General features: G+C 45.2%; 2 protein-coding genes across 4 annotated transcripts; one reads left to right on the forward strand and one right to left on the reverse strand.

Annotated features, from left to right (window-relative positions):
• Positions 1-160: 160 nt before the first annotated feature.
• Positions 161-15,375, forward strand: SP2 (Sp2 transcription factor). 2 transcript variants are annotated; one of them, XM_083469836.1, is made up of 7 exons: positions 161-283; positions 5,161-5,237; positions 7,507-8,484; positions 9,574-9,889; positions 10,952-11,126; positions 11,383-11,576; positions 12,847-15,375. In XM_083469836.1, the coding sequence occupies exons 2-7, from the start codon at positions 5,175-5,177 to the stop codon at positions 12,945-12,947; spliced, it is 1,827 nt and encodes a 608-aa protein (XP_083325962.1). In that variant the 5' UTR covers positions 161-283; positions 5,161-5,174; the 3' UTR covers positions 12,948-15,375. The 2 variants fall into 2 exon arrangements, with proteins under 2 accessions (XP_083325962.1, XP_083325963.1); XM_083469837.1 differs by lacking the exon at positions 161-283 and adding an exon at positions 512-1,238.
• Position 15,376: 1 nt separating this feature from the next.
• Positions 15,377-26,068, reverse strand: LOC310690622 (uncharacterized protein). Of its 2 annotated transcripts, none has more exons than XM_083469971.1 (7): positions 25,859-26,068; positions 23,792-24,004; positions 22,495-23,141; positions 20,965-21,035; positions 19,801-20,040; positions 17,489-17,735; positions 15,377-16,215 (listed from the first exon to the last, which is right to left on the reverse strand). In XM_083469971.1, exons 2-7 carry the CDS (start codon positions 23,905-23,907, stop codon positions 16,052-16,054), a joined length of 1,485 nt encoding a protein of 494 aa, XP_083326097.1. In that variant the 5' UTR covers positions 23,908-24,004; positions 25,859-26,068; the 3' UTR covers positions 15,377-16,051. The 2 variants fall into 2 exon arrangements, with proteins under 2 accessions (XP_083326097.1, XP_083326098.1); XM_083469972.1 differs by lacking the exon at positions 25,859-26,068 and adding an exon at positions 25,742-25,827.
• Positions 26,069-27,921: the final 1,853 nt, after the last annotated feature.

A 27,921-nucleotide genomic window follows, 5' to 3' on the forward strand; every position in this document is an offset into this window, starting at 1 on the left:
AATGACGTCCGTCCTTGTCAAAGCCGCTCTTTCGCATTGGGTGAGCCCGACGCAGCAGGGGAAGGGCGGCGATTGGCCAGACGCCGTGCCGATCGGGACGGAGGCAGCTACGCAGGCGGACCACCCGCGCTCTGATTGGTCAAACGGCGTAGGGACCGCGCAGGGATTGGTCGCTCGACAGCGGAGTGGGCGGGCCTCATAGGGCGGTGCCCGGGTTGCTGAGGAGGAGGAAGATGGCGCCGTGAGGGGGGTCCCAGCCGCTGCCGCCTCTTTTTTCTATCCGGTGAGTGAGCCCAGCGGGGCGGGCCCGGGGTCGTGAAGAAGTGGGAGGAGAAACCAAGGGATGGGAACGCGGGGGCGTGCGGAGGAAGAGGAGGGGTCTGTGCAGTGGGAGGGGGGCCTTCGAGGGAGGGGGCCGAGCGCGCGAGCGGGACTGAAGCAACTGGGACCGGAAGGGGGCGGGGCTAAGACGAGAGCCCGCCTCCTCGGGGGACCCATAAGAGAGAGGGGGGAATGCAAGGAGTGGGAGAGAGAGATGGGGCTTGGGGTCGTCGACTGGTTCCTGGGGTCAGAGGGCATGTGGGGAGTGGGAGCAGAGGGGGTTTGTTTGCTTTCCCCCTGGGCTCGGACTCTTAATAGCAACCTGATATCAAGCAGGTGAAGCTGTCTGCAGGTCCTCTGCTTTCATGTTAGCAAAAAAGGTGCCTGTCTCTTGATAAGCTTCTGTATGTTAGGCTTCTCTTGAAGGTACATGAGTGGTAGTGGTGGTAGGTTTACTAGCCTTAACAATGGACAGAAAAGGGGGCCACAGCCAAGGGTATTTAGAAGGTGTGCAGGAGATGGGCAGGGACTGAGCAGGGGACAGAAGATAAGCACTGGATGCAAAGGTAGCTAGCAAGGGAAAGAGGAGCAGGGCAGGGATAAGTGGTTCAAAGGCAGGCATTGAACTGGGGGGACAAAGTGTACAGGGAGACACGTGGTTATTGGGTGTAAGTGATGGGGGGTGTCCTCATACCAAGGGGGAAATAGGTGGGTGAATTGAGTTGGGAGGCATTGGATAGTCATGTAGTAGAAAACAGAATTTGAATGTGACGAAGGAAGTGCAGCAACCGGTGGAAAGGTGCAAAGATAATTTGGTGGCATGGAGAAGGATGGGTCCCATATGTTTGGAAGGGCCTAGGTTGTGCATTCGAAAGAAGGAAGTTGATGGCTGTTAAGTCAAGTAGCACAAGTAAAAGGTAGGTATGAGAGGGTGCTTGAGGGTCAATGTGTTGGTGGCTAACTACCGGGTGCACGTATGGGCATGTGGTTATAGCATACAGGAGTATAGTGTACAGGAGAAAATATGGGTGGCCCAAGAGCAAGAGAGAACATGTGGTCATGGATCCAGGAAGGTATGGAGAGAGGTGGGAATGACATACACGTGGGACAGTCAGTAGTTATAAGAGGGTGGGCACATACTTAAATAATAGTGGGGAAGCAACAGGCATAAACTAGCCTGGATTAAAAAGTCCATTGATGTTTTTGAATAAAAGATTGTATTTTTAATTTGTTGTGAGAATTATAATGTGTCTTTTTCAAAACAACAGTGCAGCTTAAAATGAAACGAATTCTAACATAAGCAACCATTTTAAAGTCTACACTAACTTCTAATGCCATACATTACTTAGAACCCAGGTATTTGCTGGACCATCTTCTCCCATAGCAACCCACAAGTCGATTGTGATTGTCACTGGAGATCTTTATTCTGGTGCTCCTCTCTATCTAAAGTGTGGTGGGTGATGACTGGAGAGAGCCTTTTCCATGGTGTTTCCTGACTTTTGGAGCATTCTCCCAAAGGAGGGCTCCTCCTGGCCTGGAGACTTGATTAGGCACCAGGCAAAGGTGTTTGTTTCCCCAGATTTTTAAGAACTGCTGATTTAAGCATTTTAAATTTAGAACCGTTAGATTTTGCTGTTTATTTGAATGAGCAATTGCTGCTATATGATTTATTTATTTATTTATTTATTTATTTATTACTAGATGTGGTGTTTCTTACTGTTGGTCACCAGTCATCGCCATAAATGCAAGATGTACATTATATAGATAAAGTAATACATTATAAAATAGAATCCATGGATTGTATCCAGTGCTAGTCGGACTAAGGTAAAGGTAAAGGGACCCATGACCATTCGGTCCATTCGTGGCTGACTCTGGGGTTGTGGCGCTCATATTGCTTTATTGGCTGAGGGAGCCGGCGTACAGCTTCCGGGTCATGTGGCCAGCATGACTAAGCCGCTTCTGGCGAACCAGAGTAGCACACGAAATGCTGTTTACCTTCCCGCCAGAGCGGTGCCTATTTATCTACTTGCACTTTGACGTGCTTTCGAACTGCTAGGTTGGCAGGAGCAGGGACCAAGCAACAGGAGCTCACCCCATCGCGGGGATTCAAACCGCCGACCTTCTGATCGGCAAGTCCTAGGCTCTGTGGTTTAACCCACAGTGCCACCCGCAGCTAGTCAGACTAGAGCCACTGAAATGAATGACATGACTAATTATTATTTTCAATGGGTTTACTCGAAGTAGAATTTAGTTGGATACAATCCCATGATACACTCAGACATGCTAAATTATAGAGGCCCCTAGGTATACTGAAGGTATGCCTTTTCCTCCCTCCCCCCCCCCCCGGTCCCATATATAGTATCTATCCTCCCTGTTCATTTTTTATTTAGTCAGTTGAGACACATAAAAAGTACACTGTAATAAATTGGTTAGTCTCTATGATGCTATAGGACTTGTGTTTGATACAGAAGTACCCATTTGGAATTTGTCCCTATTGAATTCACTGGGACTTGCTTCTGTGCCACCACAGTTAGGATCCCCCTCCCCAACCACTTTAGACTAAGCATTCCCAGGTCCTCAATCCTTTCCTTGTGCCTTTTTAGAGTCCATTTCCCACTCTTGTGTCTGCTAGCACAACATGCTCTAAAATTGTACTCCTTACTTTGTGATGTGGGATGGTGCAAGGAGAATCTTGAGAATCCTACCAACTGAAATAAGTGGTTTTGTGGGTTCCTGGCAACTGGGGTTTTTTTTAAGAGTCTGAGCACTAGTTACTATGTACAAATACTGATTTCACACACTTGTTAGTTATTCCAGTGGAATGAGGGGAACCAGCTCAAAGAACTGCCATTTCCCACCCACCCCCAATATAAGTGCTTTATGCAGTATACACACTAGACTTTCTGGGGGATGCCAGTCTTTCCTCTGGGGGAGCTCAAAATTAGCTATTGAAAATTTGGGTGTATCTCCCATAAGCACGGACCCCTTCTGCACTTAGGAAGCGGATTCAGTGGTGACTTGGCTCAGAGCCTGCTAGTTCAATTTTTTTATTGCTTTCTCTGACTGAAAGTGGGAGGGGGGCATCCAGATCTTTGTGGCGCTCAAAGAGGAGCTTTTTACATCTGCTGACCCGTGCTGTTTCCATAGCCTAGTCAGAACAAAGAGTAAAAAAGGACTGTTGCCATGATCTTGCATTGAAATAAAATGTTGTGTGCCCTATTTCAGTCCGTCAAACACTTTTTGTGTTTGTTCTCCACTAACTTCAGTGATTTCTTAGGCTCTGACTTGGGGTTGGTAGCTTTTGCTCATAGGTAAGTAGCAGACATGTTAATCCTGGCCATGTATCATTTAAATCAGAATTCAGGTTGAAAGCCTAACCTCACTTGCCTGGAAGTAATTCCCATTGAATTCAGTAGGACTTCTGAATAGGCATGGTTAAGGTTACACTTTCTTCACCACCGTCATGCTTTCCTATATAAAAATCTGTTCACTTTCACTCAGTATGATGCAAACAAAATCCCACCTCCCCACCAGCAAGACTCGCGATATACTTTCCTACGCAGCTGCTAGCTACTCATTGCCCCACATGGTGCAAACTAAACAGCAGAAGTTTAAAGCAGGCAAGAGAGCAACCACCTCCTGCAGAAAAAAGAGGGATGTGTGGTTATTTTAACCATTCACTGGGAGTCTAGTCCATGTCAGCTTGCTCTGCTCTTGTTTATTTGTGTTTGAGACTAGGGTGGATGCTACTTTATCCATGGCTACCATGCCAGAGGTGCCAACTTGAATAAAATATTGTGGGGGCCCAGGTAAGCCCCACCCCACATAATCGATCACATGACACAGTGCACACACCCCATTTGAGTGGAAATGCCCATCAACTTTGTGGGGGCATGGCCCCCTCAAATATATTATTGTGGGGGCTGAAGCCCCCACGGCCCTAGGGGTTGGCTCCTATGCCAGGTGGAAACCATTTAAAGACTTTCACCAAGACTTTTGATTAAGGGTACCCTGTAAGAGATGTCTGGTCTCTTGGGCATTGGTCACTTTTTGAAATGCTAAACATGCATTCAGAGCAGGGATCAGCAAACCTTTTCAGCAGGGGGGCGGTCCACTGTCCCTCAGACCTTGTGGGGGGCTGGACTATATTTTGGGGGAAAATAATGAACGAATTCCTATGCCCCACAAATAACCCAGAGATACATTTTAAATAAAAGCACACATTCTACTCATGTAAAAACACCAGGCAGGCTTCACAATTAACCCAGAGATACATTTTAAATAAAAGGACACATTCTACTCATGTAAAAACACCAGGCAGGCTTCACAATTAACCCAGAGATACACTTTAAATAAAAGGACACATTCTACTCATGTAAAAACATGCTGATTCCCAGACCATCCGTGGGCAGATTAAGAAGGCGATTGGGCCGGATCTGGCCCCCAGGCCTTAGTTTGCCTACCCATGATTTAGAGGAAGTCATTACACCAAGGGTATGGAACCTAAGCCCCTACAGATGTTGCTGGACTGCCAACTCCCATCATCCTTCACTATCAATATATGGAGGACCACCAATTCCCCACCTGTGCTTTACATGGACTCTTTGACTGATGTGGTTCCCAGGAGGTCTCCCACCCAGACACAGACCAGAGGCAGACCCTGCTTAGCTACTGCAAGGTAGTGCATCCCTGTGCCTTCAGACCATACCTTAGCCCTGTGATCAAGAGATTTAAATATGCTTTAAAAAATGAAAATAATCCGAAGGCTCTGATTTTTGTGGATATTGCCATTGTGGATGCAGGCCTCAGTAAACAGTTAGCCATCTTTCCTTCTTGCAGATACAGAGGACAGTATGGCTGCCACTGCTGCTGTCAGTCCCAGCGAATACTTGCAGCCTGCTGCTTCTACGGCTCAGGTAGGTCTTTAAGATGTTTGTGGCTTAGTGGTGTTGCTGCATGAGGAAACGATGAATGCTGGTTCCAGTTACAGGACAGCAATGCTTGTGTGGTAGGGTCCTGGGCTGTAAGTAAAGAAAGGCATTGATCTTTTGCAGAACTGAAGCTCAAAGCAGATGATTCACGCTGCAAAGAAAGCCTAGCTGACAGTCAAGTCCTCCCAGGTTTCCTTGATCTTGCATGTTCAAAAAAGCATGTGGGATATTACTGCTTCAGAATTCAGGTGGCAAATGCTATGTTTTAATGCTCTCACATGTGAAAGTGGTTTCTGTGTAGAAAACATGTCGGAGAAAAGGCTATGTCAGAATGCTCTCCTCTTTGTATAAGCAGGAATTCCCCCACCTGTCATTCTGAAGTGGTACAGTCCCAATTTGGCTATTCCATGTTTTCCATTCTAAATGTGTAATTGGTCCCAATACATGTTTAATGCATACCCACCCTTCAGATTGGGTTGGATGCCCTATATAAATATTCCTTGGGTCAAGTAAGCACCATTACTGAACATTTGGTTGATGAGCTATTAACTAACGGATGTGCTTTTCCCAAAGCCTTTGCTCCTGGCAACCCTTTCCTTCCCAGATGATATCGTCTGCTTTAGCAAAAAAATGAGGAAGAGAAAGGGATTTACATTCTATACGTCCCCTGTCCCTGATCAAAGAAACGAGAGGGCAGGTACCCCACAGGGATTCGGGATCCTATGTGAAAGAGATAATTATTTCATTGGTTTCCTGAACTCCCAGAGCACTGGGAGCCCAGAGCAACCCACTCAAAACACACAAAGGAGGTGGCCTGAAAAAAGCGTGCGCTGCTGTGATTTCCTGTAGAAGTTAGAAGGGCCTTTTAAACTTGGGCCTTTTTTTAGTGTTTTTTTGTTTTTGGTTTTTTTACAAATCTAAGTTTAAGAAGTCTTTCTAGCAGCTGTGGCAATGGCACAGGCATTCACCTGACCACCTCACCCAGATTGCCTGGCTTTGAGAGAGACAGCAAGCTTCTGGCAGCTGCCGTGATTACTCTTTGTGGGGTGCTACCGATCATACAGATCCATCATTGCCATGTGGCTTTTCTCCACCGTTAGCAGTGGCATGAAGGAGACCTCATGCCACTTTCTAACCCATGTGGCAAGCAGGGGTATAAACTTGAATAAAACATTGAGGGGGCAGGTAAGGCCTGCCCCATATAATTAATCACAAGACACAACACACACACCATTTACATGGCAATGGCCATCAACTGGGGGGGGGCAGCCCCATCAAATATGGGGGGCACCGAAGGGACCTTGACCCTTAGGAGTTGGCTCCTATGGTGGCAAGCTACTGTATAAGTACAACTGGGGAGGGGGGGGCATCTGCCATGTAATTTCAGTTTCAGGTGACTTCTTTCTTGCTTGATGTTTGTGTAAAGTTGGCCTGAGAGAAGCATTTTAGGTGCAGAATGAACAGGAGCATAGATACTCTCTTTGAAGCACAGTTAATGTTCTGATTCCAGCCCTCTTCCTTTGTGTGAATGTTTCAGGAATCTCTTTTGTTTCCTTGCCATCATCAAAGAGCATCTCTGTTTGCACTATAGGAAGCAGAGGTCTCTGAAAACTCCAGAATATCCCCTGACCCGTTTTCTCTTGGCGACGGAGAGAAATCAGCATTTATATGCTCTTGTTCTTCAAATGTGTGTGAGAGCAGTATTGAGGCCAATGCTCCTCAAAAACCCCACAAAAGCTTCTGGTGTTATTCATATACAGCAGGAAATGAAAACTTTGTTCTTTTTTTGGAAACGTTATAATGAGGAGCAAGGCATGGCTATATCTTAGCTTCCATTTGGGCCTCATGGAGCCTTAATAGAAAGCAGAGGACAGGAAAATGCCTGCAGTCAATTTATCCGCAATCAAGAGACAGGGGAAGTCTGCCTGCAATGTGGAGATGACACTGACTTAACTTTATAGGACTGTTGGATTTTGAGACTATGTAGGTGGAGCACCTTAGGCACTCAAGAGTGCAATATATTGTTATTCTTAGAAACTACACTAGATTGTTGAAGTCAAATTCAGTGGTGAGATCTGCTTATTTGAGAATGTGATACTGTTCACCCTTAGAACGAAAGCCCCATATCTTAGTCGTGGAAATTAATATACTGCTCACACATTGGGCTTCCTTCCTTTCCAGCGACGCTGTGCTGAATCTGAAACAACCTGTTTGTTGCCAGCCTACCTGTAACACAACTCTTCTGTTCCTGTAGGATTCTCAGCCATCTCCACTAGCCCTGCTTGCAGCCACATGTAGCAAAATCGGTCCTCCAGCTGTAGAAGCAGCAGTTGCCTCTCCTGCCCCTCCTCAGCCTGCTCCTCGGAAACTGGTGCCCATCAAGCCTGCTCCCCTCCCGCTGAGCTCCAGCAAGAACAGCATTGGGATTTTGTCATCCAAAGGGAACCTCTTCCAAATCCAGGGGTCTCAGCTCGGGACATCCTATCCCGGCGGGCAATTGGTGTTCACTATCCAGAACCCAACTGTGATCAACAAAGGGGCCCGCTCACCTGCCAACATCCAGTACCAGGCGGTTCCACAGATCCAGACGACATCAGGGCAGACCATTCAAGTACAGCAGAACTTGGGCAACCAGATACAGATTATTCCCAGTACCATCACCCCTTCTTCCTCTTCCTCGTCAGCATCCTCCTCCTCCTCCTCCTCAACTCATAAGCCTGTGCCAATCAAACCTGCGCCCGCTCATAAGACCCCACCAACAGCTGTCCATAACGCAAGCAACGTGGTCAAGTTAACTGGCACCGGCGGCAACGTCACTCTTACCCTGCCAGTGAGCAACCTGGTGAGTGCCGGGGACACCAGTGCTCAAACTCAGATCGTCCCAGACAGCCCCTCCAAACCGAGCAAAAAGGCCCGGAAGAAGGTGGTGTCCTCACCCCAGGCAGCTGCGATGGCTGTGACAGAGCAAGTGGAGACGGTCTTGATAGAAACGACGGCCGACAACATCATCCAAGCAGGGAACAACCTGTTGATTGTGCAGAGCCCGGGATCTGGGCAGCCAGCAATGGTCCAACAGGTGCAAGTGGTCCAACCCAAACAGGAGCAGCAGGTGGTTCAGATTCCACAGCAGGCTCTGCGCGTGGTCCAGGCAGCCTCGGCCACTCTTCCAACCGTTCCTCAGAAATCCCCGCAGAACTTCCAGATCCAGACAACTGAGCCAATTCCCACTCAGGTATTTGGGGGTTTCAGTTGCAGGTCAAGAATGCCTGGAATTATGGGGTGAAATTGGGGCTGGGGTGGGAGGAATTCCAATCTTCTAAGCATAGTAAAGTACATACCCAATGGATTATTTGCTCATTTGAGTGTGTCTGTATGCATGTGCACACACACATAATGCATGCATATAAAATGTAGGGAGTCCATTTTCTCAACCAAAATATAAAAAATGCTAAGGTTATGTGCAAATTATTTAGCAAGCGGTCTGATCCAGTAATTTTCAGTCGTTGTGAAAATCATATTTCTGTAGTGGGGCCTGCAGTGCTTGGAGGTAATTGCTGTCCCCCACCCCCCCAACATCCCCAGACACGGGTGCTAAGCTCTGGTTCCCCCACCTCACCTCAGTAGCTTTATTTGGATCTAGATCTGCTATTTTTTCACTTCTAAACTGCCTCATCTCTACAGATCCTGACAACATGAAAATAAAATGTCTACTATCACCAAACCTCTTAAATCACATTTAATTTGTTTTGATTTATTTTATTTTACTTATTTATAGAATTTCTTCTTCCTGCACTCAGTGTGGCTTACAAATAATTAATATATATATTTTTATAAAGCATCCCAAACATTTTTTTACTGGAACCAGGAGGCCAAGAAAATTAGTGAGGGTTGCATTTCTGTCGTGCCATTTAGCATGTTAAACCTTTTAGTAGTAGTAGTGGTAGCTTTGGAGCCAGACTTGTTGTTTGTTCAGGATTTTTAAAAAATTAAGTTATCTGGCGATATTAATGTCTATATTGCAATAAAGTGAAATAACTACATTTTTATTTAAATTGCCAAAAGTGGAATGGTGACAAGTGTATAAGAGAGTCCGCTTGGCATAAGGAATTATCACAGTGATAGGGATAAGGTATAATATAGAGAGGTGGGGAGCCCATGTTCATTATGATCAAGGTATCTACATTAATGCAGGGATAGAAAATGTGTCTGTATTAAGAAAGTGTTATGTAATCTACAATAAAGCTATAAAAGGGTAATGGGAGACCACCAGAATGGGAAGCTGCAGACTGCACGCTTTTTCCTTTTTGTGTCATTTATTTAGGTCTATTTCAAGACGCCTTCCGGTGAGCTGCAGACAGTGCTTCTGCAGGAAGCCCCAGGTGTAACTGTGGCACCTTCTTCCACTGCCTCCTCCGCCACTTCCTGCAGCAGTCCTGCACCCCGCAGCTCCCAGACAGGAGGAAGTACCAAAAAGACAGGGGCTCGCAAAGAGCGTGCCCTGCCAAAGATCGCCCCTGCCGGAGGCATCATCAGTCTCAATGCCGCTCAGCTTGCTGCTGCTGCTCAGGCAATGCAGACCATCAGCATCAATGGGGTGCAAGTTCAAGGCGTTCCTGTCACCATCACCAACACAGGAGGTAGTGTATGTGATATGTAATGATCCTGCGATGAGCAGCATATCCAGTTGAATATAGCTTTCCTGGAGGGATATGTGTTGTGTGTGTGTTTTTTAAAGGTTTGGGACAACACCTGGGAAACATGGAGAGAAACGGCATAGAGACAAGAGAGACTAGGACAGCCATAGAACAAAACCAAATTTAAGTGGAATTAATTTCTGAGTACACTTGCTTTAGGATTGGGCTGCTTAAAGGATGTCTCTCTTGTGCCCTGCAAATCTTGTTGCACATAGTTTACGGCACATATAAAAGTTGATATGGTAGGCAATGAAACCCTTACTGCTTGAGGTCCCTGTTTCAAGCTTCTTTTCATAATTATCTTCCTGGGTAGGAGGTGCAAGCTTGGGATTGTATTGACCTACTTACCCGGAATGAGGACAAGTTGCCAAATGGATGCAGGAGAATGGCTACTTCTGATGGCCACAGCAGCCCCAAAATGTAGTGGCAGTGCTGTTATGCTCAAGAGTGCCGGAGGATCTTCTGGCTTTTGTAAGGCATCCTTATGCTATCTCAACTGCATGCGTGGTGTGTCCTTGCACATACAGCTATAATAGCACCACAGCACCCTTTCTGCTTTTGTACACTTGCTGACTGGGGAAATAAGGAGTCAGGCAACACTTATTACTTCTGCTTCTCTGAGGCTGAAAAGGTTATGAGAGGCTTGGTGTTCATAATACGGCAAGATGTCAGAGGAAGCAGTGGGATGTGGGGAGCAGGTAGGGCTGTGAAGGAGAACTCCAGCGAGAACTAAAACCAGGGGCGATAGAGCTGATAAGGCTGGGGAGAACCTTGGTGCCCAGTCCCAGACAGGAACGAAATCCTGGCATTCAGAACCCTGGATAGTTCTTCAAGCCCAGTGCAGTACTGACATGTAGAAAGGCAAGGGAGAAAAGTTGCAATGAGGGGCCTGTGAAATCTTGGCCTAACTTTCTACGGAGCTTTAGTGGAGTAACTGTACCTCCCCCACTGAATCTGGGCATATTTTAGTATTGGACTAAGCTTCATCCATCCCTCTTCCTGCAGGCCAGCAACAGCTGACGGTGCAAAATGTCTCTGGCAACAACCTGACCATCAGTGGACTGAGCCCCACCCAGATTCAGCTGCAGATGGAGCAAGCACTCCTGGGGGACCTACAGCCCGGGGAGAAGAGACGGCGGATGGCTTGCACTTGCCCCAATTGCAAGGATGGGGAAAAGAGGTAAGGGAAGAAGCCCCTAGTCCTCTCAACAGATTGCTGCTCTGGCAACAAATATTTCTGTTCCTGAGTTAGGATTTGGGTGGCAGCAACAGGGTGGAGGTTATCAGTGTTGCTGCTACTTAAGTCATCCTTGGAGAGCTAGTAATCTGATCTGTGAGGTTTCACCAGGGCACTCTGCTTTGAAGTCAAGTGTTCCCAGGTCTTCACACACAAGTTAGACCACACACGGTTTCTCACCCCTTTTATTTCCCTCCAGGCTGGGGGATCAGGGGAAGAAGAGGCACATCTGCCACGTGCCTGAATGTGGCAAGACCTTCCGCAAGACCTCCCTGCTCCGGGCCCACGTGCGCCTGCACACAGGCGAGCGCCCTTTCGTCTGCAACTGGGTCTTTTGCGGGAAGCGATTCACGCGAAGTGACGAGCTACAGCGGCATGCCCGGACGCATACAGGTGGGTTGTCTCCTCTCCGCTTCTCTCCCACCTGCACCCCTGCTCTTTGAGTCGTATAACACTAATGGATAGGAAAAGCATTTTATAAATCCTAATTACTCTGGCATCTTCTCTGAGTCATCTGTATGACAACCATGTAAGGCAGGCATGGCCAAACTTGGCCCTCCAGCTGTTTCGGGACTACAGTTCCTATCACCCCTGACCACTGGTCCTGTTAGCTAGGGATGATGGGAGTTGTGGTCCCAAAACATCTGGAGGGCCAGATTTGGCCATGCCTGATGTAAGGCAAACCTATGAGGCTGCTGTCGTTTCACAGATGGAGAGCTAAGACTTGAGAGGCAGTGGCCTAGCTCCTGCTCTGACGGTGAGCCTGTCTTTGGGCTGTACTATTGCAGGGTGGGGGGTTGCTCACATGATTAAAAGCTTCCTCATACAGAAATTAATTCCTCCGTATAGAAAATTAGATCTAATGGAGAAGTATTCTAGTCTAGCTTTCCCCAAACCCACTTGTTTTCTGTGGGCTGGAACTTTATATGGAAAAGTGTTGAGTTATATGTGTCCCCACCCGCAGGCTGGAGTGGTGTAGCTCAGAGATGAGAGTTTACTACCTTGGAAAGGACTAAGCTAGATTCTTGCTGGAGGCCACCCAATGAGAGACTCCTGGGCTCACAGGTTGTGGTTATAACTACCCTACGCCAATTCTTCTCTAAAGCAACTGCCTCTGCGCTCACCCAAGCCTTAAACATGTTGCTGTTCAAGCATAGCTGCTGGCACCATAACTATTGCACAGCTACAGTGGCCGTACGGTGGCTGCTACAAGTGCGGTGGAGATTTGGGGCTCAGTATGTTGGATTAAAACTCCCATCATCCCTGACTGTTAGCCATGCTGGTTGGAGCTGCGGGGAGATGGAGTCCAGCAAGGAGAACCACAGGCTCCCCACAACTCTAATGTAAATATCTCTTATAAGCTTTGCTTAAAGAAGGTACCCCAAACAGCAGGCTGAGACTCCTGTATGCTCCCTGTAGCATGCAGGACATGCTGAAGGTGATAAGCCATTCTTGTTATGAATGTCTGTATATGTGGTTTTCATTTACTTATAAAAGCTAATAGCTTCATTCATTTTTCTGAAACCTTTTAAAAAATCAGTCCATCCAAGCCAAGTTCCTATCACCACATCTTGTGTCAGTAAATCCCACCAGTTAATTTACACATTTGTGTGAACTTGTATCGCGCATGCCAACGTCGCTCTCGTTTCCTTCCTTTCGGCAGGCGACAAGCGTTTTGAGTGTGCCCAGTGCCAAAAGCGCTTCATTAGAAGCGACCACCTGACAAAGCACTATAAAACTCACCTGGTCACCAAGAACTTGTAGGGCTGGGTGCAATCGGAAAAGGAAAGGGAGCAGTGTGGGTGCCGGCGACCCTTTGCCACGAAGGAAGGTCTCTGCGAAAGGACAGCGACATGCCCAAGCAACCCTCCTGACTGGGGCAACATCTGCACAAAGAAGGGAGTAACAGCCGCTGTTCTTTCCATCGGATGACCTCCTTGCACACTCTGTCAGAACCTCTTGGAAGGTGCATCAGACACTGTGGTTTCAGTCTGGGATGAAGGAGAATCAATGTCGCTTCCAAGCGAATTGGCTAAATATCAGCACAAAGCCCAGTAGCGGGCAGGGAAGGGGTGGGGGAGGAGTTAGCAAGGCAAAGCGCATCCACCCAGTGGCCTGAGGAGCCCACCAAGCGAATGCCCTGCTCCGCCGCACCAAAGGGCCTCCTTGTGTGTTTGATAGTAGCACCAGCGAAACTATACCCCACTTGTAATCTTGATTCCCTCTTCCCGCCCACCTCTATGTGCTTGTGAAGCTTTTGAATGGTGGGCAGGGAAGCCGCCCAAAATGGGACTCTCTCTGCACCCCCAGCACATTCCTACTTTATATTTAAAATTATAAATATCTATAAATATATATCTATATCTATATTAAAAAAAGAAACCTCCTTAGGAAGCCCCCTGTTTTTTCTACGGAGAAGGTTGCCTTATATTTTCCTCCAAATTATGTATTGTGAGTTGTTTTTTTAATTTAATGATTCCTCCTTTTTTAAAAGAAAGTCTCACTCCAAGGAAAGATTCAGGCACAGTCCCAAGCCCCTGTGCTAAGGCAAGAGCTCTGCACCCAGGCCTGTGAACTAGGGGAGTGGGGTGCTCTTGTGTGTACACACGGAGCTTTCTATGGTGTGCAAGCAGCAGCACTTTGCTCAGGAGAGTGGAGAAAATCTTATGTGTGAATGGGATCCCTTGTTTGTTTGTAGCAGAACTGATGGGTCAGAGCCATGTGCCCTGATCCAGACAGCCACGAGGGCATCAGAAATCTGCTCTTAACACATGCGAGGCATTTGGCAAACCCTGTGGTGTATAGCATGCAGTACAGCACTGAACGAATGATGCAGCTCCATGTGTGGAAACAGATTGTTTTTAATGCATTGGAGTGATGGGCTGCAACCCAGTGGGAGGTTACAGACTGCCGAGCCCTATTGAAGTGAGCTAATTATTTGTGTGCCGAAATGCAAGCATTGTTTTTCCAGAACTGAAGGGTGTTCGCTCGCCTCTCTCCCTCCCACTCACCTTATGTTCCATCATATTTCTTTCCAGAAAACTAGTGTTTCCTCCCGTTTTTTTTTCTAAAACAGAAGTCCGATACAGCCCCTTTTGTGTATTATAGTGTATATTGTATCATAGACTATATATTGCGTTATGTGTTTCCTACATGTTTCAGAAGCATACGGCTTGTTATTTTTGAGCTTTTAAATTAAACAAAAAAATCCACTTTATTTTTTAGTTGTAACGGCTTGAAGTATGTTTTTCTTTAAGTAGCAATTCCTTGCTGTTGTTTTTAATCAATGCTATGAAATTCGGCTGGCCAGTGTGACGCCAGCCCAGAAGGGGAGGAGTTGGGGGGGAAGGAAAATCACATTTCTTGATAAATCCAATCGTTGGAAGCAAATCCAACCACAGTTTGGGAACAAAGGATCGTTTTGCTTTGCTGCATTTTAAAGAATGAAAGAGCAAGCACATTTAGGTGGCTTGCTGAGGTATAAAGAGATTCTAGAGAGGTGTTTTGAGACTAAATGCAGGTGGTCGCAAGGGCAGCTCCAGACTTTGTTGACAGTTTAGTTTACAATGCAAAAGCAAAGCTTAGTTGGCCAGGATGTACATTTTGAATTTAAGTTTTCTCTCTTTCTTACCATCCCTTTGTGTACAGCATTAACAACATTCACAGGTACGCTTTATTAATTTCATGTATTGATATGGCCTGTGGCTGGTGTATACGTTCCACAGGAACACACAGTATTCAAAATGTTGAGCATGTTGTTGTTGGACTTTGCACACAGTAGCGGCAGGGTAAGTCATCATGGGACTCCCATTTCAGGCTATCCCCTGCCTATAAAACAAGCCTTAGACTGCAGGGCAGGCAAGGCAAACTTGCTTATACTTTGTGGATTCTTTCAGAGGCTCAAGCCAGCAGGAAATTCTATGGCATACGTCTCACTGAAATGAACAGAAAGTATATTTCAGTGGGGCTTGTACAGAACTTCCCAATGGATTGCACGCTCTAGTTAGCTGTCAGGAAGCCAACTAATCTTCCAGTGTGTGGGCTCAGAATATACATAATTCTTCCCACCAACCTGAATCTCCGTCCTGTTGCCCTCAAAGTCTTGCACATCAAGGCCTTTCCAGCAACTTGGGAAAATAACCGTTTTGAGAGGTAGTCAGGAAAGAGAAATAAATGAACCCATGTTGTTACACTCCAGTTTGAAACTTGTCTTATTTACAAGAAATATAACATTTATTAGAAGCTAGTGTCTTGCCATGTTTTTGCTTCAAGTGGCTTCCACGGTTGGCTGTCCAGACCAGTATGCAGGAGATGAGGGTTGCAGAGGAAATGGGTGAGAGCTCAAATTCCCCCAGCGGGTGACTTTTTAAATGGATATCTGACTTACCTTCCCACCTTCATAAAATAATGGTGATTGAGAGGACCGTGGGCGAGTTACAAAGGCAGTAGCACCAAACAGTTTGCAGCTGAAGGTAAAACTGAGTGTGAGCTAGTAAACTTAAAAAACAAGTAGGAGTGAGGTGGTCCCATTTTGGGAAATGCTAGTGGATAATAAATTAAAATTATGGTTCTCAGGTAACAGAATAGGGAAATCTGTTTTCAGACTGCTTTACTGTTCTAGGCAAACACATAGCTCAGAAAATACTTGGGAGTCAAGTTTTCATCCCGTCCATTCAAGGCTTCCTGAAATGAAGAGTTCTGTGGTCGTCCCACTTGCTGAGATTTCCAAGAGAGACATTACGAATTCCATCCTCTCTTCCCTGTCCCCTCCATAGGAACCTGGTCTCCATGATCTCCATCTGCCACTATTTGCTGCACAAGACGGAACCCAAATCTGTGTCATCTTGGTCTCAAAATGGATTACTGTGCTACCCTTTGAGGGGTTCTTGGAAAATAGTGGTTGTAACGCCATTTGGTCCACTTTGACAGTCCGGGTCAATCATTTTCTTAACTGCCCTTCGGGAGGTCCCACATTTACTGTTGATCACCGCATTGAAATTGCAGCCTCTGCCACACGTTTTGGTGACGTACTCTGTAAGTGGGGGTGCAAGCACAGTGAGAGAACAGAAGCAGAGGCTTAGTTCAGTGTTATTCCTGGTGACATACACTGGAAACATCAGTTCAGCTTGCATGTTTCCAAACCAGTCCAAATTCTTTTCCAAGAAGAATGAATGCAAGTGAAACACACAGATCTTAACGTGTTTTCATGATCAAAATTTTCAAAGAATTAGGAATTTTCTGCAAAAGCCAACAGTAAGGAAGATTATACAGAGGGTTTTGTTTGTTTTAGTGCGGCCAGTTTATTTGTAAAGCTTTTTTTCTGTGACCTTTTTAAAACATGTATATTTAAAGAAAAACTTGAGAGAGGTCATAGAAAGGAAGCATTGCACCAAATATTACGACACAAGCTTACGACCTTTCGTCATCCTATAAAAGCTTATAAACTCCTGATGATGATTCAGTAATAATATAAGCCAAGTTCACAAATGTCCCAATGGTTTCCGTGGCTGCACATTATCTTGGACCAAAACATGACAAAAATATGTTTTCTCAACAAACCTATTTTCTTGTCTTCCCTCATCCTAATAATAATAATAATTGCAGTTTCACAAACCCCTTGATCATACAGCGTAAGCTCAAAGTGCAGTGTGTGCAGACTCCAGCTTTGTAGGAAACATTATTTTAAAATATAAACTAAACTACAAGTTGTATTCCATGCAAGTCACAAAGTAAACCCGCTGAAATTAATGGACACAACTTAGTTTGAGTCAGGCCTTTTCTGCAGCGGCTCCCCGTTTGGGGAATGCTCTCCCCAGGGAGGTTCGTTCATTTTACATCTTTAGGTGCCAGGTGAAAACGTATCTCTTCAACCAAGCCTTGGTCTATGGCCTTCTAAATGTGTTTATGTGGGAGGTGGGGGTTATTGTTTTATTTTTGTTTTAACTATTTTGTGATTCCTGCATTTTTATCTTGTGGACCTCCCTGAGATCTTCAGATGAAGGGCGGCATATAAATTTAATAAATAATAATAAATAACAGTTGTATACAGCCAGAAGGCCTTATATTTGTTTTAAAAGCACACTGACTGTGCTTAAGGATACACAGTGGTTTTAGATAATCATTGAGGTTGAGAATGAGGGGGAAGTTTATAACAGAATTTCTAATATGAGAGTAAAGCAAATTAGGTTTAACAGCTAGGATAAAAAGGCACTGCCCCAGTCTTTGCCAAAGAGGAAATACTGTAAACCTGCTCACACTTTGCTTTTCCCTATCAGCACTATTTAAGTTCTCGCCACATCCCCTACCTTTGATAGCATTTACAACAGCAACCGGCAATGGGGTGGGCTTCTCCATGGTCAAGTTGTTGTGGGCAATGCGCTGTCCAGTGGCCGAAGACCGGGCAAGAGTTTCACGAGAGAAGAAGTAATCCAACAAGCGTCTGGTCATCAGCTCAGGCTTGTCGGTGGAGACTTGGGATAGGTCCTCCAGCTGGTGGTGGGAAACGTAGACCTGCGAGTTGGGGACCAGTTCCAGCTTCGTCCTCCCATTCTCCTGTCCAATGGGAGAAGGTTATGTTACTCTATAAAGCTGTGCTATGATGTTGAAGCCCCGCCCCCTTTCTCCCACTCTTGCATCTAAGGAGGCTAGACTGTGATGCAGCAGATCCATTCAGATCCAAGCTGAGGAGTACCGGTATTTAACCGGCTCAAACATTCACTGACATGCAACAGCAGCAAAGCTACGCTCTACAAAACATTAGCTGTATTCAGTCCAGTTCACACAAGCAAAGCTGCACTTGGGTTTACCTTTTTGGTATTCTGTGTGGATTTGATTGTGTTGAAACCTACCTGGCAGGAAATTGTAATGCTTGGTAGTTGTATAATCAGGGCTGAGAATACTAGGCTCTCAAATCTGCACCGATCTAACTGAAATTCAATAACAGCTCATACTCATTTTTAGAAGAGGAACAGGGAGAGGAAAATGCAAAATCTAGCACACCGCCAGTATCTCTCTTGATAACAGAGATGTAGGTTGGTGTGCATGTTCAGGACAACGTTCTCTGTTTAAGGACAAATCCCAGCTCAACTCCTGCATCCATTAAAGAAAAACAACATGGGTCACACTTTGAGAGATTGAAGTTGTGCACATATCTTGATTTATTTCTCTCTTCGGAGAGCAAACGTGGTTGAAATTACAGGTCCATTTTCAAAAGCGGTGGGGCAGTTAGGGGACAAAGAAGAAAATTTCAGAATACTATATGGTGTCTACCTTGGCAATTGAGATATTTGAATGTTAGCTGGTGTACACTACTGTCAAGACAATTCTATATTCTGTATCTGAAAGCTCAATCTGTACACCTGTTTCCCAAAGGTCCAGGAGGAAAGCTTCTCAAAACATAGGTGCTTTATTGTTTGATTCTGTTTACCAGAGTCATGAGGAGGTGAAAGGAGATGCAACTCAGCGGCAGCATCAACCATGGCCTGTGCATGTCTCTCCTGATGTGGAAAGGCAAGCAGCTGCCACTCCCTGACTCAGACTAGTAAAGTCCAAGTGTTTGAACGGAATCCTTGACTCCTACCCTCTTGAAAACAGGTGCTGAATGCGGTTTTGAACTTGACATCCAGAATGACACCCTGAACATGTGCACCCATTTTCTTTCCGATATCTTCAGGGCTGATGCAACATTGCATTGCTTTGTATGTGTTTCCTGCCCACTTTTTGAAAATGGGCAGGAGCATCAAGCTAAAGTTGATTCTACATTTCAGGGATGGTGTCCAGGGCCTAGTTAAATGGTGGAATTCAGTGCCACAAGATGTAGTGACAGTCACTGATTCAGATGGCTTTACAAGGAGATTAAACAAATTTGTGGATGATAGGATGGGCTGCCAAGAATCATGATGTCCCCAGGACCAGAGGGAGAATGTCGCTGAATATCTGTTGCTGTGGAGCAACAGTGGGAGAGCGCTACTTCGCTCACATCCTCATTGTGTGCTTCTCAGTGGTGTCTGTTTCACCACTGTGGGAAATGGGATACTGGACTATATATGCTTTAGGTCTGAATCTGCAGGCGTCTTTTGCTTTCCTAATGAATAATCACAGCGACTCTCATTCCACTTAATCTTCAAGGCTGGTACAACATTGCACTGTATTTTGCACTTCCATCCTTCGGTTTGAAAATGGGTTGAAGCTGCTATTAAAACATGGAATATAAAATGGTGCCCTGCCTGGCTGTTTTATTCTGTTATCTTAATGTCCCATGGAGTTGTTTCCAGACAGGCACTGAGAATGTGGCAATACCAATCAGCCAAGTTAAATGAAAGGGCTCATTTAATGGCCAGACACAAGAAGCTAATTCATAAGACATCAGGTCCCTGGCTCTCTGGGGGCCTTACCTGGAAATGCAAGTAACTGGTTGCACTCTGCCACAAAGCAACAGCTCAGTGGCACGGTTTTGCCTAAGTTGTGATGCAGAGGTGTGAACTATTTTTCTCCTGAATCAAACAGAGACAGGTCTTGCTTCATGCCACCCAATGTTCCCTCTGAATGAATGCCTTACAATATGTTTAACATCATTGCAGCGTCCGGTCAGAGGGAGACTTCTTCCCCCATCACCTACCTCCATTGGCAATGCCCATACAGGTGACTCATCAGACAGTGTCTCTTGTACATGGTTGTTCCATGTGCTGGTGGCATCACTGAGCCCAATGGGACTTCCTGAACCATCTCCTGCATTTATCCAGGGTGACAAGCCACCTGGTTCTGTGTTTACTATCCTCCAACCTGGTGAGATATGTGGCACAGTGGCTGGCGCATGCCTCTGATCTTCCAGAGAATGTGGTGGCTGCAGACCACTGACCTGAAAAAGATACAGATACCTGGGAGTAAAGAACAAGAGAAAGAGTGTGGTATATAGACTTACACAGGAAGCTGCCTCATAACAAATCGGATCATTTGTCTACCAAGCCTAACATTATCTTTTTTTAAAAATAATGTTTTATTGATTTTATGTACAATCTTTACAACAGAGAACTTTACAACGAAAATAAACCTTTATAACAGAAGACTTTACAACCAAAATAAACCAAGATAGAAGCAGTAACATGACTCTCATGTTTTCATTTGTACTAAATTCTTCTCAGATTTCCTTATTTTACTATTCTTTAACTTAAATCTTCTTTTAATTCCTTGTTCTTAACCTCCTAAATTGCACATTTGTGCTCTACAATTTTCCAATTACTGCTTTATACCTCCCACCCTCTTTAACCACTACTTCCCTTCACCCATGTGCAATCTTCTCTTCATGCTGTTATTTCTTGTTGCCTTGACAGCTATTAAATTTGTTTTTCCATTTGTATTGTAATATTCTCTTGTATCCTTGCGTACTTCCAAGCCTGACATTATCTACTATAACCGGCAAGGGCTCTCCAGGGTCCTTTCACACTACTTGCTACCCAATCCTTTTAAAATAAAAACTAGAGAAGTTGGAAATTGAACCTGTATTCACACAATCAATGTCAGCTGCTGACGTGGAAAGAAAACTTTCTATTCTTGGGTACTTCCTATTCTTGGATATAGAGGCAGTAATTTTGTCAACTACCTACAGGCTGGCCCTGAACTACAAGCCTGAGACTCTTGGCTTTATACCAGAGAATTGTCATAAAGATGACAATTGTAGTGGAATACTAAACCATAACAGCTCTCATTCACAATTCCACTTTACTCTTCAAAGAAAAAAACAACCGAGTGATTGTTTTTTATCCCCTTTACATGGCACCTTTACCTGTGAAGGTGTGACATTCTCCAGCACTGCCACCAGGCTTTTGAGGAACTTAATATTGTTTTCATTGACATCTGGGGAAAGAAAAGCACATAGAGACAACAAGAACTGTACATCAGACAGGATTTCTGGAAAATCTCTCAGAAAAGGAGTATGTGTGGTTATCTCCCCATGATGTGCTACCTGGATTTGAGAGCAGAGACAAGAGGCTGCTGTTTTTAAAAGCATAGTAAACCCGCAACTTATGTGGGAGTTACATTCCAGGGATCGTGTCTAAAGCCAAAATTGTGTATAGTCAAAACACATTGGGTTCAATGATAAATGAGATTGCCAAAGCCTTTTTTCCTGAGCATCCAACCTCTTTCTTCTTCTCCTTCTCCTCCCTCCTCCTCCTCCTTTGCCAAGCTTATAAAACAGAATGTGTGCAAATTAAATGTACATAAGTTGCAGGCTTACTGTACTTCCTATTTGGAAGGGATCACATGGATCTTTTTTCCTACCCTTCCCTTTTCTTGGTAGCGCTGTCTGCTTCACATTTAGCTTCAACATATATGAAGAGACAACCAGCAGTGCTATAGGGACACCTCAGTGGTAAAGTTCAGCAAAGAAGAAAAACGCAACATGCCCGATGCTTGCAGTCATTAGATTGAAGCACAGCTATGGCAGACCTCTCTTGTCTGCATGCACTTAATAGACACAACAAGCAAGTGATTGGAAGCGGCGGAATTTTCAACCATGTGGATTACATTGTAAATAATCAGGAATTCATGTGGAAAACAATAAATGACTTCATTTTGCCCAGTGGGGAAGACAACAGACGTATGGTACTTGTATGTTTCCTGCTGCAAGGCACATGGCAACTCAGAGCAAGAGGTGGCTATAAAGGTAAAGGGACCCCTGACCATTAGGTCCAGTCGTGGCTGACTCTGGGGTTGCAGCGCTCATCTCGCTTTATTGGCCAAGGGAGCCGGCGTACAGCTTCCGGGTCATGTGGCCAGCATGACTAAGCCGCTTCTGGCGAACCAGAGCAGCGCACGGAAACGCCGTTTAGCTTCCCGCCAGAGCGGTACCTATTTATCTACTTGCACTTTGATGTGCTTTCAAACTGCTAGGTTGGCAGGAGCAGGGACCGAGCAACGGGAGCTCACCCCGTCACGGGGATTCAAACCGCCGACCTTCTGATCGGCAAGTCCTAGGCTCTGTGGTTTAACCCACAGCACCACCTCAGAGCAAGAGGTGGCTATATGAAGTGACAAAAAGGCCCAGGGAGAAGGGTTAAATTCCCCTGCGCTGTGGGCTTGACACTACCTCCTGGGTTGCAGTTTACACTTTATATAACTTGTGGAGGCCCTGTTCCCATAGCCATATTGGACACTACCCCTAGTATGTTCCTCTCACACCACATCCCTTGTTGAGACGTCCTCATGGACTGCCTCCATTTGAAACTTCCAGTACAGACTGGAGAGAGCACTGGTGTAGAACTCTAATCCCCCCACTACAAGCAGCATTTAGGTGTTACTGGTTTTTTTTTACCAAAGAGAGGGTGTCCCTTTCCCAGCACCACCTTGGCTGGTGCCCCTCCTCCTGCACTGTTCCTGATGGACAGGAAGTCATTCTGCTCCTCTAACTTCTGGGTGAGAGCTTTCAGCTCACGGTTCTCCAGCTCCAGCTCCTGGATCCTCTTCTCCTGCCGCACAGCAGCCTCCTCCCGAGACGCCAGCGCTCTCCTCAACTCTGCCACCTGCCGCTCCAGTTCTCTGATCAGTTCAGCGTACAGACTCGTCACTCTGCTGTTGTCCGTGACAGGCGTGCATTCGTGAGTGTTTTGATGACAGGAACCCATCAGCTGGTGACTCAGTGACGGGGGTTGTGACAAATCCACTCCTGGTCTGGAAGGGGCAGAGATGGACATGTAAGGGGCTGCATGGGCAGCCTCAGGATTTTCTGGAGTCCTCCTGCACTGTGGTATACTGAAAGGACACTGGTTATGGAGATCCAAATTCTGGAAGACTTGTCCGTAAGACATCCCCTGTAGTTCCAGCACTGGAGGGACTGGAGGGGCAAGGCTTGGACTCATGTGTCTTCTACCAGCAAGCTTGGCTTTTTTCCGGTTTATGCCTTCTTCGAATGAGCATGTTAGGGGAGGGCAGGCTTTTCCAGCACTCCTTAGTGGTTGGGTGCTGGAAGCAGACAAAAAGAAGGAGGAAGTTTCAAGAGAAAAGGATCTTGCAAAGCCTAGAAGCAACTACCACAGAATAACTCTCTCTTATGAATCAGCTGTGCTGCTTTTAGGTTCCTCAGAATCTTCCTTGTCCGTTCTTGCAAAAAAAACAACAAAAAAACAACAACAACAACTTTATTTTCATTAAAAACAGTAACATGAAAGTGACTAGCACTCATTGCAAAGGAAATCTTGACACGGGGGAAAATAGCGTCCTTTCTAGAACAGAGACTTGAGTCCCTGAGCGTTGCTTAACTGCAGACGGCCCATTTGAACTCAGTAGTAACCTGCATGATCCCAATTTAGTTCCTAAAGATTAAGTGTAAATGCTGGCATTAAAAAAAAAAAAAACCTGCAACACTTGCTAGTGAGGACACTATCCCTCCAAACTGCTCAAAGTCTTGTTATCTCGCCTAAATTGTACCCCCCCCCCTTCTATGCTGCATGGCTCTCCTACAACTCCCCCCCCCTTCCTGTCATTTTTGCAATATGAATTCCTACTGCAACTCAACATTACCACTGGAATGTCATTTTTCATTCTTCCGATGGCCCTTTACATCCCACTAGAAAATACCTGGTGACAGTATTGTGCCTGGACTTTCTCCATACCTGACACATTCTTCAGCCACTCGTCGCTGAGAGGTCAGCCTGTGGGGCTGATGAAAAGTGGAACTCTCCAGAGTGTTGCCTTTCATTCTTGCTTCCTCCTGAAGATTATCATCCATACGTTGCTGCACAGCCTAGGATTTGGAGCTTGTTGGGTCTGTGATACCTTCAGCTATTGGTCCCCATCTTTGAAGAGGCCAGCACCTGCATCAGAAACTGTCCAAGACCAACCCTCAGTTTGAGCCAGAGTTTGATAGAATTTGTTGTCAGCGAAGACATGGGAGCATGTAAATAAATCCAGAATGAAGTGTTTCAAAGCTTCTGCAAGGGTGCCCACCCTGGTCACCAAAAGCCTTCTCCCACGAGTCTGAGTTTAAGGTTACATGTACACCATTAATTTAAAACATGTTATTTCAACCAAAGAATCCTGGGAACTGTAGTTTACCCCCTCACAGAGCTACAGTTCCCAGCACCCATAACACACCAAAGTTTCCACATTTTTAAAAAACAAAAACATAATTTTAATAATACAAAACAATCTGCTCCTCATCTTGTAGAGGAGACAAGGAGAATCTAAATAATAATAATAATAATAATAATAATAATAATAATAATAATAATAGTATCTGTCAATATAGTCCATCAGGTTTTATTGTTCATTTATGCAAACAAAGACAAAGATGAAATACAAAGATGTCTTGCAGTAACTTGCAAAATTTTGGGGCTGCTATGAACATTGTGGACTTGAATTTTGATACTTCCCATAATTCTTTGGTGGAAATCACGCACTTCAAGTGTATGGTGTGGAAGAAAAAGGGTTTGCAGTACAGAACTTCCCTATCCTTCCCCATTATTCATATATTGTTTTCCCATACCTTGCTTCAATCTCTCTCTCTCTCTCTCTCTCTCTCTCTCACACACACACACACACACACTCACACATAGATCCCGTTCTTTTTTGCCTTCTTGTCCCCCTCCTCCCCCCGCCCAAATGTATCCTTCAGCTAGGCCTTAGGGCTTTGAGGTCTGGGACACTCTTTTTGATGCCACACTAAGATGCCATCAAGCATCTTCACAACTGGGTAACCAAAATCAATCTGCACAACCTGGCATTAGGATCAATGTCTTCTCAGTCAAGAGGGCATAACTTAGAAGTAAGCGGGATCTCTAAGACATACCATTTTACAAAACTTAAATGCTGTTAATGTTGCAGAGTTTATTTATTTCTTTATTACGTTCCACCTTTCCTCCAAGGTGGTGCATATGCTTCCCCCCTCCCCATTTTTATCCTCCTAACAACCCTGTGAGGTAGGTTGAGAGCCACTGACTGATCCAAATGAACTTCATGGCTGAGTGGGGCTTTGAACTCCGGTTTCCCTGGTTCTTGCCCAACACTCTAATCCCGTGGTTCCCAATATGGGGCACACACCCCATAAGGGGGCAATTCGATAATGAGTTATTAACAGTTAATTGCCTTTTAGGCTTCCTCCACATGAATAGGAGTTCACTTTTTGAATAATAAGAATTATATGTCACGGGGGGGGGGGCCTGGTATCGGGATTTTAGAGATGCTTAGGTGAGGCATGGACAAAAAAAGGTTGGGAACCACTGCTCTAAACACTAGAATTTTTTTTTACTTCATTTTGTATGCAATTATATATAATATATATGTCTAAAATTGTACCCAAGATGGTGCATACACACACACACACACACACACAAAAATTTTTTTTTAAGAATTCAATCAATCAATCACAAGAACTGAAGTATTATTATTATTATTATTAATTATTATTTATTGACTTTATATGCCGCCGTATACCCGAAGGTATTATTCCGTTTCTTTCAAAATCACAGCTCTGGAACCTGTTTTCAAACGCAGGGTTGACACCTGAACATATTGAGTAGACCGTGCAAAAAAAAAGAGTGCCACTGGGCATGTGCAGACTACACCTCTCATTTCTAGAAGCAGCACTGCGTCGAGGCCTCACGAGCTTTCCTGAGCAGCCCCTTCTCACCCCAACTGCCGGCTTCTGCCTTCCCACCCCAAAGACAGAAGAGACCCTGTACCTTTAACAGAACCTCCATAGGGTCTGTTTACAAGCTTGGCGCAGAGTCCCCCGGACGTCACGCTCAGCTCTCCGCGCCTCCTCCTGCCCTTCTCCTACTGGCCGCGGAGCTCTTTCCTTCTGCCTCCTCATTGGGCCGCCTTCCGCCGGCTTCCCATTGGCTGCCGAGGGGAGGCGCCTTCTCACCTTCCCTATAGACTTTTCAGCAGATGGACTAGTGACGCGCCGCCCACCTTCCGGGCCGAGTTGGAAAGTTCATTACCTGTATCGGGGACAGTCTATGGAATATCTAACAATCCGAGATAGCAGCGGGAAACAGCGCTGGAATAAGGGAATTTCCCGCCAAAAAAGGGAAGGTTGATAGCTATGCTGGGAACCCACAGGTTGAGAAAAGCTCATCCCTTCTGGACTAGACCAAGAGGCAGGTTCTGTCTCTCAGGGAATCCTAGAATTGTACAGTGGTACCTCGGGTTAAGAACTTAATTCGTTCCAGAGGTCTGTTCTTAACCTGAAACTGTTCTTAACCTGAAGCACCACTTTAGCTAATGGGGCCTCCCGCTGCCGCTGTGCCGCCACCACCCAATTTCTGTTCTCATCCTGAAGCAAAGTTCTTAACCCAAGGTACTATTTCTGAGTTAGTGGAGTCTGTAATCTGAAGCGTCTGTAACCTGAAGGTCTGTAACCCGAGGTACCACTGGAGAGTTGGAAGGGATCCTGAGGGTCATCTAACCCAGTGAAGGAATCCTGCCCACAGCCATCGCTGGGTGGGCTCAAACCACCCAACTTTTAGTCAACAGCCAGACACACTGACCCACTGCAGCCGTAGCTCAGGGGTAGAGCATGTGCTCTGCATGCAGAAGGTCGCAGGTTCAATCTCCAGTGCAGGCATAGGCAAACCGGCCCTCCAGATGTTTGGGACTACAATTCCCATCATCTCTAACAGGACCAGTGGTCAGGGATGATGGGTATTGTAGTCCCAAACATCTGGAGGGCCGGAGTTTGCCTATGCCGGGTCTAGTGTCTTCTCCAGGTAGGGCTGGGAGAGAGCTCCCCTGCCTGAAATCCTGCATAGGCACTGTCTGTCACTGTGGGGAGACATTATTGAGCTTGATGGACCTATGGTCCAACTCACTGTAAGGCAGCTCCTCAGTGAACAAGTAGGATGCCTGGCGAAGAAGAGAAGCATATCCAGGTAGATCAGGTCAGTCAGCCCCTGCTAGGGTGTGGGTCCTCCACAGATGCCCACCCATGGGGACAAGCCTTGAATTAAAACAAGGTTACCATCCTAAATGTTTTCCTTTACCTGTGTGGTTTGAAGTCAAACCATGTGGGCAAAGGTACAGACCAATGATAGCCCATAACAAGGTGGTGTTTTGCTTATTATTATTACCAATGATCAGGGTGGATTTGATTTAAATCAAATTGATTTAAATCACTAATCAGTACGACTTGATTTAAATCTTTTTTTATACAGAAAGACTCATTCCTGCTGGTATAATCTTAATATTTACAACCAGATGAAGGTTTCATTTTTGGAATAATAAATTTTCAGAGTAGTTTTCACAGTTATATCAAAAATTATTGATTTGGTTATACTATTAGAAATACATAGACAGATAATTTTGAAATTATTGTGAGGTTTCATAAGTTAACTGTTTGTATTTGGACAACTGTTCTGCTGTACTTTATTGGAAGGAGAAAAATAATAATTTCCTTAATAATAATTTAAACAATTTATTTAACTGAAAAATAGAATTATAGCATATCTACCCATGTTTGTTAACTGATGTGATTAAACAATTTAAAAGAAAACAACTTAGACTGAGTTTTAGCACACATGAAAAACTTAAAATAAATCCTTATTTCCTGATGAATAGCCTTTGGACTATAATGTAACTTCAATAGAAAAATATCTTTAGAATTTTTTTTCCTCCAAAAGCATTTTATTTTAAAAATCCAATTTATTTTTTTTAAAAAAAATCTGATTTAAATTTTTTTAAAAACTGATTTATTTTATTTTTTAAAAATCATTGATTTTTATCCACCCTACCAATGGTAGTCCAT

This window comes from Podarcis liolepis (genome assembly GCF_965112155.1).
Source record: "Podarcis liolepis genome assembly, chromosome: 13".
Taxonomy (NCBI): Eukaryota; Metazoa; Chordata; class Lepidosauria; order Squamata; family Lacertidae; genus Podarcis; species Podarcis liolepis.